Source organism: Oryzias latipes, chromosome 3 (assembly GCF_002234675.1).
Source record: "Oryzias latipes chromosome 3, ASM223467v1".
NCBI lineage: Eukaryota > Metazoa > Chordata > Actinopteri > Beloniformes > Adrianichthyidae > Oryzias > Oryzias latipes.
In genome coordinates this window covers 2,050,389-2,065,015 of record NC_019861.2, presented here as the reverse complement: position 1 = coordinate 2,065,015, position 14,627 = coordinate 2,050,389, and the positions used below count along the sequence as shown (strand labels likewise).

At 42.9% G+C, this 14,627-nt stretch overlaps 2 protein-coding genes across 2 annotated transcripts; both read right to left on the bottom strand.

Moving 5' to 3' along the window:
- Window positions 1–2,976: 2,976 nt before the first annotated feature.
- Window positions 2,977–10,202, bottom strand: LOC101156391 (H-2 class II histocompatibility antigen, E-S beta chain). The gene is made up of 6 exons (XM_004066759.3): window positions 10,129–10,202; window positions 9,778–10,050; window positions 8,188–8,401; window positions 5,684–5,751; window positions 3,537–3,650; window positions 2,977–3,461 (listed from the first exon to the last, which is right to left on the bottom strand). The coding sequence occupies exons 1-6, from the start codon at window positions 10,196–10,198 to the stop codon at window positions 3,436–3,438; spliced, it is 765 nt and encodes a 254-aa protein (XP_004066807.2). The 5' UTR covers window positions 10,199–10,202; the 3' UTR covers window positions 2,977–3,435.
- A 1,782-nt stretch (window positions 10,203–11,984) lies between these two features.
- Window positions 11,985–13,541, bottom strand: LOC101156150 (HLA class II histocompatibility antigen, DP alpha 1 chain). The gene is made up of 4 exons (XM_011486340.3): window positions 13,440–13,541; window positions 13,113–13,358; window positions 12,373–12,651; window positions 11,985–12,302 (listed from the first exon to the last, which is right to left on the bottom strand). The coding sequence occupies exons 1-4, from the start codon at window positions 13,504–13,506 to the stop codon at window positions 12,181–12,183; spliced, it is 714 nt and encodes a 237-aa protein (XP_011484642.1). The 5' UTR covers window positions 13,507–13,541; the 3' UTR covers window positions 11,985–12,180.
- Between the last annotated feature and the right edge of the window lie 1,086 nt (window positions 13,542–14,627).

The window sequence follows — 14,627 nt, the reverse complement described above, 5'->3', positions numbered from 1 at the left end:
GACTGCAGAAAATGGATATCCTGTGAAAAGTGTGGTCTTCAACATCCCAATATACTTCACATTCCTCAAAAGAAAAACAACCCTAGTCAAGCTGAAAAGACAGAGGTGTCAGTGGACAGCACCATGGGGTCAAGTGGGCTCACTGGGGCTGGTATGATAATGTTTAACTCCCTATTGTTCCTGTACATGTCAATGTCAAGAAGGTGACAAAACCATTACTACATATGCTTTCCGAGATCCAGGGAGTACAGCAGTATTTTGCACAGAGGCACTAAGTTATAAGCTAGGTCTCACAGGAAAGAAATCACATATTCTCTTGAGGAAAGTTGTGAATAGTTATGTTGTTTCGGGATTGGAGGTTGCTGGTTTACAAGGTGACAACTTCTGTGAACTGCCAAAGACTTAAAGACAGCAGGACATGCTTGTCCACAACAGGAACATCCCAGAACAAATGGATCTTCAAAGATGGGCATGTTTGGAACCTGTTAAATTGCCTGAGATAGACCCAGATATTGAGCTGCTAATTTGGGCAAATGTTCCTCAGGCTTTGAAAGCCATTTTGGAGGCTTTTGGAGCCATTGGAAGTCATTAACATTGGAGGACCCTACGCAATCAGGAAAAAGCTGGAATGGACTAGAGGGCTGCATTGGGATTGGGTCCCGCCAGGTCCCGCGGGACCCAACCCAAATCTCGCGGGATTGAGCGGTTTGAATTGTGCTGCAGGCGGGAGCGGGTGGCTAAAAAATACCCCGCGGGATCAGTGCTGCCATGAATATCTCATGAATATATATTAGCGGACTACGTTTGGCCGTGCGGCTGTTGGAGTCTTATGTACTGAAGCTCCGTGAACGCACCAAGTAGAGACGCCCAATGGCCACTGTCATCTAACCTGTTGTTGGGGGTGTGCAACGCCCCGCCCCGCCTCTTACTAAGAGCGCGCTTCAGGCCGTCTGTCTGCGCGCGCACACACGCACACTTTTAACCGAACAGGATTTTTGAAAAAATATTTGATAATTAAGTTGCAAATTACACGAAAGAGGAATGCATGAAAAGATGAGGCTGGAGGAGGGACATGAATGTCTTTAATAATATCAATACAAATACATGTTTTTTTCCTGCGGGACGGGAGACGATGCAAAATCAATGCATCTCTGTTACTGTGCGGGACTAAATTCTATGAGTTTTGCGGGTGCAGGCGGGAGTGTAACGCATACGTTGCGGGAGCGGGCGGGATTGGCCAGAAAGTCAGCGGGCGCGGGCGGGACCGGGATGAAGAAAATAGTCCCGCGCAGGGCTCTAGAATGGACCTCTGAGAAGAACTGATGGAGCAACTTACTGTGAGAACTCGGAGGTATCAGTCAACAACGTGTCAGTTATGGAGTTGAAGGAACTTTGGCAGCAGCAGTGGATGAACAAGTTGGGATGTCAAGGGAGGATTAAAGGTTTATAGAATTAGTTACATATTCAGCAAAACAAGTGAATGGTCATTATCAGATTAGTTTATGGGCAATTATGAAATTAACAACTTAATATGCCAAACAATAGGAAAATTATTGAACAGCATTTTTCATACCTTTTTTTTGTTTTGAAATGGTTTATTTCAAGCAATCGCAGAATAATTCACAAAACAATACAATAAGCATTCATACATTTATTCAAAGACGTATCAAACTTAGGATAATTAAACAACAAAGATTGCTTGAAAGGGAATGGAAGGAAGCGAACTTATATAATTCCACCCCTGTTCTGTTCCCTGAAAAGGAAGTTTCAGAAGGTCTCATCATTTCATGAAGACTACGTTACCTTTATGAAAGATTTAGTAGCTAAAGGTTACGCCGAAAGGTGCCTGAAGATGAATTGCAATGCAGTGAATGCCAAGTCTGTTACATTCCTCACCATGGTGTTTACCATCCAGTTAAAAAGAAGATGAGAGTTGTCTTCGATTGCGAGGTCAAGTTCTGGAACTCTGCTCCGATAACAGAACAAACTTTGTAGGAGCAGAACGTGAGCTGAAAACTGCTATAGAACAGTGAAACCATTCCCAGATTAACATCATGCTTCGGTAGAAATGAATCAAATGGAGTTTCAATCCACCAGCTGCCTCACATCATGGAGGTTCTTGGGAGAGATTAATAAGATCTGTACGGAAAGTCCTGACCTCCACCTTGAAGGTTCAATATTTAGATGAAGATGGACTTCACACAGTTGTTTGTGAAGTCGAGTCAATAATCAACATAACTAAAGTATTCACAGTTTCTAATGACCTAGAAGCACTAACACCAAACCACCTACTGCTAAGGAAAACTATACCATCCTTACCACCAGGTAACTTTCAGGAGGGTGATGTATACTCGACGCAGATGGGAGCAGGTGCAATACATGTCGGATTTGTTCTGAAAAAGATGGAATTAAGAATACTTACCTCTACTTCAGGAGCATCAGAAATGCCACGAGACATAGTCATCATGGACAGCACAGCACCTAGAAATTCCTGGATCATGGGAAGACCTTCACAGACTTTTCCAGATAGAAGAGGATTTGTGTGTCAAGTGCGGATTAAAACCAAAACATGTCTGGATCACCCAATAACAAAGATTTGTGTACTACAAGAAGAGGCAGCTGGATGAGGAGGAACTGCTTCACAATGCAATATTTCAGCTGATGGACTTGAGCATGACATAATGACGGATAAGGTCATTATTATGAGAAGAAAAGAAGATGGGACATCAATTATGGACTTTATATGCTAGGTTTTTCAATGATTTATGTCTCCTATTATTATCAATGTATGGCATTGTTATGTATTTTGACTTAATATTTATTTTATTTTATTTATTTAACCTTTATTTACCCAATAATTAAGAATCTCTTTCTCAATGGAGTCTTAGATAAGGGGAAACAATAAATCACATTTACAATAACAATGTAAACATTTAAAATGTAAAATGAATAAAAATGAGAGCTTGAAGAATAAAATAGAATAGAATAGAACAGATAAACTTTATTTATCCCACAATGGGGAAATTCTCTTCTCTCCAGGAGCAAAAAAGACATCCAGAAATACAAATAGCAAAAATAAGTGGCAGTTACAGAGAAAATAAGACAGAGGAACATCCGTAAAAACTGCTTGTTTTCACGATGAAGTAAATTAAATTCAAACAAAAATACATAAGTAAAAATACGCAGCACAAACAACCATTGAAGACCAAAAAACAACAACTGAAAAACAACGACTGCAACAGTTTGTAAATAAGTAAATTAAATAAATGAGTGAACTAAAAAAGCACCCGTGGATTCGTAGTGTGTCACTTTAGCACCGTGTTGTACAGTCTGATGGCTGCGGGGAGGAAGGACCTGCAGTAGCTCCTTCATGTACTGGGGGGGGTAACAGATCAGATCAGAACGTCTGTCTGCAGAAACAGAAGCACTGCAGCCTCAGCTGCTGGGAACCAGAATACGACCTGAAACCAGAACCACAGACACTCAGGAATCCACTCTGGTCAAAACCATTCAGAACCGGTTTAAACTGGACCGACCTCTGGTCTTCCTCTTGTAGTAGACGAATCCAGCCAGAGACAAGACCAAACCCAGAATCAGTCCTGAAGCTCCGATGGCGATTTTGTTCTTCTCTGACTCTGGCATGGACGGGTCTGAAGAAAGACAGGTGAGACACAGACAGACAGGTCAGGCACAGGCAGGTGAGGTACAGGCAGGTGAGGCACAGGCAGGTGAGGCACAGGCAGGTGAGGCACAGGCAGGTGAGGCACAGACGGGTCAGGCACAGACAGACAGGTCAGGCACAGGCAGATGAGGTACAGGCAGGTGAGGCACAGGCAGGTGAGGCACAGACAGGTGAGGCACAAACAGGTGAGACACAGACAGACAGGTCAGGCACAGGCAGGTGAGGTACAGGCAGGCGAGGCACAGACAGGTGAGTCACAGACAGGTGAGACACAGACAGACAGGTCAGGCACAGACAGGTGAGGCACAGGCAGGTGAGGCACAGGCAGGTGAGGTACAGGCAGGTGAGGCACAGGCAGGTGAGGCACAGGCAGGTGAGACACAGACAGACAGGTCAGGCACAGGCAGGTGAGGCACAGACAGGTGAGACACAGACAGACAGGTCAGGCACAGGCAGGTGAGGTACAGGCAGGTGAGGCACAGACAGGTGAGACACAGACAGACAGGTCAGGCACAGGCAGGTGAGGCACAGGCAGGTCAGGCACAGGCAGGTGAGGTACAGGCAGGTGAGGCACAGACTGGTGAGGCACAGACAGGTGAGGCACAGACAGGTGAGACACAGACAGACAGGTGAGGCACAGGCAGGTGAGGCACAGGCAGGTGAGGCACAGGCAGGTGAGGTACAGACAGGTGAGGCACAGACAGGTGAGGCACAGACAGGTGAGGTACAGGCAGGTGAGGCACAGACAGGTGAGGCACAGACAGGTGAGACACAGACAGGTGAGGCACAGACAGGTGAGACAGACAGGTGAGACACAGACAGACAGGTCAGGCACAGGCAGGTGAGGCACAGGCAGTTGAGGTACAGACAGGTGAGGTACAGGCAGGTGAGGCACAGACAGGTGAGGCACAGACAGGTGAGACACAGACAGACAGGTCAGGCACAGACAGGTGAGGCACAGGCAGGTGAGGCACAGGCAGGTGAGGTACAGGCAGGTGAGGCACAGACAGGTGATGCACAGGCAGTTGAGGCACAGGCAGGTGAGGCACAGACAGGTGAGGCACAGACAGACAGGTAAGGCACGGGCAGGTGACACAAAGACAGATGAGACTGTTACGACCCATGTCATCATTGTGTTTGATTTTTGTTTAAATGTGTTGTTTAGTACATTGAGTGTTTGTGTAGGGGGGGTGAAAGTACTTTTGTACGTGTGTAGGTTCCTTTTTTTTCAGGTGACCTGGGTTTCTGCACTAAGGCCTTGTGGCTGCTCTGGATTGGAGGATGAGTGACTGGTGCTGGTTTAGGATTGGATGAAGAAGATTGGTGGCTGCACGTGATTGGAGGATGGGACTTTAAAAACCTGCCATCTCCACAGCCCCATGGGGGAAGAAGTCTTTGGCTCTAGCTTCGGCTCGCCTTCCCCCATTGACAACACTTAAGTGCTTTTGTGAGCCCTTTTAGCTGTGTGAGCTTCTTGGTGAAGCTTTTGTGTGAACTATTCCTCAAAACGTTGTGTAACTTTCATCAGGATATTTTTGTTGTTGTAGAGCAGTAGGGGTGAACTGCCATTTTGTTTGACTGTTTTCTCCTGTTTTAGTTGAGGTTCAGGGGGACAGGTCAGACTCTGTCCTTGATTTTCACTATGTTTTCTGGAAGGTCAGGTAGAACATTTGACATTTGAGTTAGTTCTGTTTTTTTTATTATTTTGGCCCGGGTTCACCCTGAAATTAGATGCTCCTTTTTCATTCTCTTTATCACATTTACATTTGGGACAATAAACCCTTTAATTATTTGTACACATTGTTTGGGCAGAAATATTATATTTGGTGATTTTTGAGGGCTTACTTTTTGCATTGTAGGTCATTTTCTGATTTTTTTCTTCTCTATGTTATGCCCCACACCCCTAAACATAGGGTGCAGGTGAGACATGGACAGGTGAGATGCAGACAGGTAAAATACGGACAGACAGGTGAGACACAGACAGGTGAGGCGGATATTTACCCCAGTCAGTGATGAGAGGATCCTTTAAGCTGATGTGTTCTACCCTGCAGGAGATTTTCCCTCCAGACCTGCAGACAAACATCAGACTGGATAAAGTGGATCAGAACCTCCTCAAGAGCTGTTAGAACCACACGTTTGGATTTATTCCATTGTTGTCATGAAACCCTTCATTGTCTCACATGGAGGACCAGAACTGCCATGAAAGGTTCTGACCCTAAAGGTTCTGGGTCCTGAAGGACACTTCCACAGAGGAACTTAACCGGCGGTCAGAGGACGGTCGCTCTACCTCAGCTCCACTAAAAACAGGAAGCACCCTGGATGACTCCGCCCATCCCATCCACCTGATCTTGGACCAATAGAGGATGTCAGAGAGAAGAAGACTGAGAACCCAGAAAGTTCTTCCTCCCTTTGGCAACAAAAGTCTAGAAATGCTGGAAAGAAAACAGCCTCAGAGACTTGTACTTCTACTACACATGTATACTTCTACTACAAATCAATACTTCTGCAACACATGTATATTCTAATACACATGAATACTTCTGCTACACATGAATACTTCTACTACACATGTATACTTCTAATACACATGAATACTTCTACTATACAAGTATACTTCTAAGACACATGAATACTTCTACTATACATAAATACTTCTATTACACATGAATACTTCTGCAACACATGTATACTTCTACTACACATATATTCTTCTACTACACATGAATACTTCTACTATACATAAATACTTCTGCTACACATGAATACTTCTACTACGCATGAATACTTCTACTACACATGAATACTTCTACTACACATGAATACTTGTGCAACACATGTATACTTCTACTACGCAAGAATACTTCTACTACACATGAATACTTCTATTACACATGAATACTTCTGCAACACATGCATACTTCTACTACACATATATTCTTCTACTACACATGAATACTTCTACTATACATGAATACTTCTGCTACACATGAATACTTCTGCAACACATGTATACTTCTACTACACATATATTCTTCTACTACACATGAATACTTCTACTATACATAAATACTTCTGCTACACATGAATACTTCTACTACGCATGAATACTTCTACTACACATGAATACTTCTACTACACATGAATACTTCTGCAACACATGTATACTTCTACTACGCAAGAATACTTCTACTACCCATGAATACTTCTACTACCCATGAATACTTCTGCTACACATGAATACTTCTGCTACACATGTATACTTCTGCTACACATGTATACTTCAACTACACATGAATACTTCTACTACGCATGAATACTTCTAATACGCATGAATACTTTTACTACACATGAATACTTCTACTACGCATGAATACTTCTGCAACACATGGATACTTCTACTACACATGAATACTTCTACTACGCATGAATACTTCTACTACGCATGAATACTTCTACTACACATGAATACTTCTACTACACATGAATACTTTTGCAACACATGGATATTTGTACTACACATGAATACTTCTACTACACATGAATACTTCCACTAAACATGAATACTTCTGCAACACATGGATACTTGTACTACACATGGATACTTGTACTACACATGGATACTTGTACTACACATGGATACTTCTACTACACATGGATACTTCTACTACACATGAATACTTCTACTACACATGAATACTTCTGCAACACGTGAATACTTCTACTACACATGTATACTTCTAGTACACATTAATACTTCTAGTACGCATGAATACTTCTACTACACATGAATACTTTTACTACACATGAATACTTCTGCAACACATGAATACTTCTAAGACACATGAATACTTCTACTACACATGAATACTTCTAGTACACATGAATACTTCTGCAACACGTGAATACTTCTACTACACATGTATACTTCTAGTACACATGAATACTTCTACTATGCATGAATACTTCTACTACACATGAATACTTTTACTACACATGAATACTTCTACACATGAATACTTGTAATACACATGAATACTTCTAATACACATGAATACTTCTACTACACATGAATACTTCTACTACACATGAATACTTCCACTACACATGAATACTTCTGCAACACATGGATACTTCTACTACACATGAATACTTGTGCTACACATGAATACTTCTAGTACAAATCAATACCTCTGCTATACATTAATACTTATAGCTACACGTGAATACTTCTGCTGTGCATTAATATTTCTGCTACACATTAATGCTTTTAGCTACACATTAATCATCCTGGTACACATAACTACTTCAAAGACTCCAGATTTGGCTGCATATAGTAAAACGTTTCTTCCTCTATTGTTTATCTGACTTTGGAAAGTTGATGAGGAGCTCTGCTGTAAACTATTTTCCTCCTGGGATAAATAAAGTATTCTGATGGAACAGTTGATTCTAACAATCTTTCAGAGTAAAGTTCTAGACTGACTTCATGGTTGTGGTCCTGGTCTCACCTGGGCGTGTACTCCAGGTAGGAGTGGATTTGGTAGAACCAATCCCCGTCCTCCATTTCAGCGGTGGAGGTGACGTCAGAGGAGACCTCCTCCTGGTCTTGGAGCCAGCTGACCTTGATTTTCTTGGGGTAAAAGTCATAGACGCTGCAGATCAGCATGGCGGGATGGTTACCACCAGAGGGCTCCAGAGACTGGACTCTGACTCTGGGTTGGACTGAAACATGAAGGATTCAGTTTAAGGTTTCCATACTGTTTCAGTAAAACTCATCCTGTAATGTCACAGAGTCACCAGCAGAGGGGGCTGCTGTTCCATCTAAGAACATTCCTCACAAGAACCAGGTTCCTGAACAGAACCTAATTAAACCAGCAGAAGTTCTGGTCCAGAAAATCTTCAGTCTGAGCAGATCTGTTCTTGTTCCATGATGGACGCTACACATGTGACACCTGCATGTGGAGCTGCATGGATGTAACAAGCGTGTCAGACACATTAGAGCCAGAATAAAACTGATTCAGTTTCGGTTCACACGGACATAAAAACCACTAAAATTGTATGCAAATCTTTCAAACTTTATTGACAGTCAGAGAATTGCGGGTGAGGCGGGAGTGATAAATGTCTGAGAGGCCAGTGAGAGGGACACCGATGACCTTATCAGCTGTTTTCACAATGTGCTGCAGAGTCTTCCGGCAGGACGCCGTGTAGGCTCCGTACCAAACGGTGATGCAGCTGGTCAGGAGGCTCTCGATGGCACCCCTCCAGAAGGTCTGCATGATGGGGGAGGAGCTCTGGCCCTCCTCAGATTGTGGAGGAAGGACAGGCGTTGTTGCCCCCGCCAATTTAGGTATGAGGTTTGTAACAAACTCGGTAGGTTTCCCTTTCTCCTCACCTTCCAGAAAAACTATATTTTTATATCATTCCTTCTGGATCTTCCCTCGAGATCCAACAGCTTAGCATGTAGCTTTGCAGTTTCAACCTGGAGGCTTGCTACTGAACTTTCCATGGCGGTAATATGGACCTCGTGATCTGCAGTGTAGGAGCCATACAGGAGGTGGCGCAGGTGAAGCCACCTCCTTCACCTGTGCCAGTGGGTGTGTCACTGTGGGCGTGTGTGACACCAAGTTTGAAAGGTGCTAACTGACTCACTGGTGACGTACAATGAATGGATGGGGAAGTAGGGTGAGCCAGTCATATCATTTGTTGATCGCGTTGCTTGTGTGAATTTGGAAGCTTGTCACTGCTATTTGATTTATCCTTCGTTTGGACTGTCTGGCTGCTCAAACTTATCGAACCGCTCGTTGATGGACAGCAGAAGTTTGTCCGACATTTTCTGCCAGATGAGTGGCAGTTCATCCTTGACCTTGACTTGCCTGTCAGACACCAAAGCCAGGTCCATCTTGCTGGGTTTTGAGCACTTAGGTGGTGCTAACATAAATATATATGGCCACAAGGAGCCCAGAAAACACGTCCTACACCTTCTCCATTTCACTAGCGCCCAGAAAATTCAGGTTCTGGTAGTTTGACGTTTAAGTTTGAAGTGAATCAGAAAAAGTGCGTTACTAAAAATCCTGAAAACATGAACAACTTTAACTCACCGGATTTAGTCAGGATAGTTGAGTAGTCATTATCAATGTTGGGTTTGCAGAAGGTCTCCTTCTCTGCTCTCCTGCGGCTCATTTTTTCAGGATCATTGTTGGCGAGTTCTGCTGTCTTCACTCCGATCTCCGTGTATCCAACAAATTTCCCCGAACTGCTGCTGAACCTGAGGAACTCTTCTTTGTTGTAATAGTAGGAGTAAATGTTCTCGATGTCTTTCAGATCAGAGGAGTTAAACAGACAACGATTCAATATGTAATGTATAAATCCATCTGAGGAAGAAACAAATGTCAGAGACGATCAGAGGATTATTGATCATCAGTTGTAGTATTAATCGTCACTGATGTTACCTGCAGGGTACAGAGTGAGGATGAGGAGGAAGACTCTAAGAGATGAAGAGTCCATGTCTGTGTTTCCCATCAGACTGAGGACACAGACTGAGAACTGCTGATAAACTCCAGCGGTCACATGACCGCGGTGTCAGCTGTTTCCAGGCAGACATCACAGCGACAGGACTCAGATCTTGGATGGAGACCTCAGCAGAACTTTTCCTCACAGGTTCTGGTACTTCCTCAGACAATTCTTCACTTCCAGAACCTCATATCTTTTCTCCTGAACAATCAGAACTTTTACACTAGAAGATGTATGAGAACATTACTGCAGTTCCTCCTACAACAAGCAGAAACTTTCATCAAAACCTTTAGGCACCACATAGACCCAGTCAGCTGTGCACGTGTGCGTGCACGTGTTGCTCTCCTCAGTCCTCATTGACGGGGAAGAAGATGTCAGCTGAAGGTTGGATGATGAAGTTCTCAGAACATACAGACTTTGACCTCACAGAGCTTCATGAAGCTTCAGAAGCCTCATGTGTAAACCCTCCTACTGTCAGAACTGTGTCCACTCTGGTTTCAGGTTTTGGTTTCTGGTCTCAATAGTTCTTAAAGTTCTGTTTCTAATCTTCTGGTTCTCTTTCGGTTCAGTTTTACGGTTCTGGTTCGTTCAGAGCAGAAGATCCTTTTGAGTCCAGATCCATCATTTGAGGAACCAGAACCACTAAGAGAAGAATCTGGAATCTTTTCTGCTTTTTGTGGAAACGTTTTGTTAGAAAATCTGGTTCTAAGCAGAGAAGTTCAGATGTTCTGTCTGATCAGAGTTGATTGATCCTGAAATAATTCATAAAAAGTGAGTTCATGTTGGAGATTTTCTCCTTTAGAAAGGATTTTTTTGCAGCAGATGAAGGATCTGATGGTTCTGAAGGTGGAGGAAGAGCAGCTTCATCCTGAAGGAACATCCAGTCATGTTCCGCAGCATTATGGGATGTTCCTGAAAAAAGAATTTTCTAGAAACTGGACTCCTGAGAGTTTAACTCTTCATCTAAACGACCCAAAGGTTCTTCTAAACAGAACCAAAGTTCTCCAGTTCTCTGACTGCTGTGAGGAAACTGAAACCTTGTGGAATAAAAAACTTAGATCTGTTCCTGTGAAACCGGACATGGTCCAGAACCTGCAGGGAAATGTTCTGATCCACTTTGTTCTCATGAGTTTGTTTTAGTGACATCACAGTAAATCCATTTAAGAGTTTTACCAAACAGTCTCTGAGTGAGAATTATAGTAGAAACTTTAATCTACTTAGTGTTTTGTTGTTCATCTCTGCTGAAGAATGGAATACGTTAAAATATATTTAAACTCACATTCTTAGCCAGAGGGTTAACTGAACCAAAACCCTCTGGTTGCTGCTCAAAGGCAACATTCTTAAAGTAGTACTGTAAATAGATCAACTATTAGGATTTGATTTGATCCTGGACGTCTTTCATATTGAATGGAACTTGTGTGTGCCGCTGTCATGAGTAATATAAATAAAACACTATTGTAATTCTATTAGAACTAATCAGAAGTTACATTAAACAAATTATTTTATTGCCACAAAAAAGGTGTAGTTTTCTAAAAAGGGAAGTTAGACTAGATGGTTCTAACTGGGTTCTGGTTGGTAAGAAACTGGACCATTTGGCTCTTTTAGGGTCAAAGGTCACATTCTTCTGGTTCAAAGGAACCCCAAGAGTCTGCAGCCAAGAGGAGATCCCTGAGACCTCCTGCTGTGTCTGTGATTCAAATCCAGACTGAAACTCCTCAAAGACATGACCAGAACCTGATTTCACAATAAAAGTGTTTGGATCAGAACCAGAACCAAAGATGAACCACGACAAAAGTTGGTATTTAAATAAAGATTTATTAACAGGAATGTCCAGAGGAACATCATCATTTTATGGAGCAGGCGTGTCTAACATACGGCCGTACCCGGCCCGCCCGATGGTTTATTCATGAAGAGCAAAAAATAAAAGGATGTTTAAAAACTTTCAGATCAATTCTATGTACAGACATGATGACATCATCAGAATCCTCCAATCAGCTGCACTCGTTTCCTTTGATGAGGAAGAAGGTTCCTGTTGCCACGCCCAGCAGACCCACCACCAGACCCAGTCCACAGAAGAGTGCGGGTCCAACGCTGGGCTGGGACTTCTCAAAATCTGCAGAGACAAAAGATGAAGATGAGGGTGGAGCTTCATGCTGCAGCTGCTGCTCTGAAGCATTTCTCACCCCAGATCTTGGTTTGGACCTCAGGGAGAGCCGGATGCTCCACTGAGCAGCTGTAGATGTCCCCCAGCTGAGGAACAAACTGCAGCCTGGAGATCTGGGTGAGGGTCCCGTCACTGCTGGGGAGGGGGACGTTGATGCTTCCTGGAACCTTCTCACCGTTCCTGGTCCAGGACACGTTCACAGGAGCCGGGTAGAACCCAGAGACGTGGCAGATCAGAGTGTTCTGCTGCCCCAGCTCCACCTCGTCTCTGCTGTAGACCATCACATTGGAGGGGGGGTCTGAGTAGAAGGAGGAGGTTCGACTGAGACCAGAAGCTCAGAAACCGTCTGATTTTCCCTGAGAGTTCAGGTTCTTGAACATGAAGAAAAAAGTTCTTCTAACTTCTCTGTGGAAACATTCAGATTTTGGAGGGAAAAAAAGTCCTTAAATTTCTTCTCCTAAGGTCTGCGGAGGATCCTCCTGCAGGAGATCTGAACTTCAGAGATTAAAGTTGAAACATGGTGGAACCACAGATGTTCTCCTGAACATCTATAAATCATGTGTGTGTGTGTTTCTGTTTATCTGTTTTCATGCTTGTGAAGAACCTGAATCCTGGATCAGAACTCTGACTGAAAACAGGAACTTCATGATCGTTTTTAATGTAATGTTTCCTCTGATCGATAATTAATAACAATGATTGATCCTTCAGTCTCATTCTGTCAGTCACAGATGAACTTTGAAGGAAAGGTTTTGGTTTTACCTTGTTCCAGTTGAAGACCTTTTGTAGTTTTTTTAAGAGCCTTCAGGTTTCGTCTGCAGACCTGTTCATAAACCTTAGCAAACTGATATCCATCAGGGTTTATAAAATGACCTCCAAGAGGAAGCTGAGGTCCTACTCCTGTCTCCTTCTTGTAGTCTGCGTACCATTTCTCTTCACCATCCAGAGCGTACATGTATTCTTGATCATAGTCTGAACAGCCTAAGATGCCAAAGTCCTCATGAAGAACTGAGAGAAGAAGAACCTGGTCAGCCTCTGTGTTGGTATACAGTTGTAAGTGTTGAGTAGAAGTTGTGTATTTGTTCTGACCTTCAGCCGTCCCACTAAGGATCCCGCAGAGGATCTCGCAGAGGAAGAGCAGCAGCTTCACCTTCATCACCTCTCAGAATCAAACTGAAGTGAACTTCTGCAAATCTCACCTTTAAGTCTGACAGCAGCCAATCACAGAGCAGAGCTGCAGTGATGTCATCAGTGTCCGGGAGGAGTCAGAGTCTGCAGGACAGATAGAGACCCCAGCTTCAGTTGGATCATTTCTTCACACAAAGTGACTGAATAAGGAGTCTGAGTAATCAGATTCCTCTGAGTAATCAAATTACTCAGAGGAATCTGATTACTAATTTTTAAATTCAGTGAACACAGACGACCCCCCCCCCTCATGTTCTTCAGTCTGTGAGAAGGTTCAGATGAATCTTTGTTCTGTAAACTCCAATGACATGACTGACCCCCCCCCCCCCCCATGAGTGGTCACATGGTCACTATGGGCTGCGTGTTCTCCTTCAGAAACATGGCTCCTTTTTTCTTTTCTTCTTCATCATTGTAAAGTTATCTTTGTTAAACTTTCTTCTTCATTGCACTTTCTTGTTTCTTTCATTTCAATCTTGAATCCAAACTCAATGAACGACAAGAGACTGTCTTACTCGTTTGAATGGCTCTGTAGAGGTGCCAACGATGCCATCCATACCAACAACGGTAAAACAACCGTATGGCTCCGCCGTCCATTCATTTATTGAAGAATTCACCAGCCGTACATTGCATCAAACCCAAAAACATTTCCTGTATATAAACGGAACTTACTGACTTCAAAATAAAAGCATAAATTGTTCTTTAAAATTAAATTATGACATCGCTGGCAATAAACTATAAATGTGTCACATAAATGGCGCTTACATTCCGGCCCCTAATTGTTAATGCTTAACTTAACAATTACCATAACATTAAGCGACAATTAACGTCAAGTTCAAAAATACAATAAGCTTAACTTGTTTCAAAAAAATCTTTGTCAAATATAGCTAAACCAGTATTGTCAAAAGAAGTTCAACAGATTGCATCAAAAACATCAAGAAACAAAACAAATTGAAGCATTTTAGTTACAATCCAAACAATAATGTTTACTCATCCATTTCAAGCAACAAACACAGCTTAGTCACTGGTCTTTCCAACACACTACTTTTAGTCCTAACAAAAACACGTCTGACAAGTCCATTTGAGTCAGAGATT

Bases quoted from the DNA above. Each gene is read 5' to 3' on its own strand.
- LOC101156391 (XM_004066759.3), bottom strand. From the start codon at position 10,198: ATGGGAAACACAGACATGGACTCTTCATCTCTTAGAGTCTTCCTCCTC. The intron at 5,752-8,187 runs GTGAGACCAGGA...GTTTGTCTGCAG, and splicing joins TACCTGGAGTACACGCCCAG to GTCTGGAGGGAAAATCTCCT. The intron at 3,651-5,683 runs GTAAATATCCGC...GTCTTTCTTCAG, and splicing joins TCCTCTCATCACTGACTGGG to ACCCGTCCATGCCAGAGTCA.
- LOC101156150 (XM_011486340.3), bottom strand. From the start codon at position 13,506: ATGAAGGTGAAGCTGCTGCTCTTCCTCTGCGAGATCCTCTGCGGGATC. The intron at 13,359-13,439 runs GTCAGAACAAAT...TTCTTCTCTCAG, and splicing joins CCTTAGTGGGACGGCTGAAG to TTCTTCATGAGGACTTTGGC. The intron at 12,303-12,372 runs GTGAGAAATGCT...TTGTCTCTGCAG, and splicing joins GGTCCAAACCAAGATCTGGG to ATTTTGAGAAGTCCCAGCCC.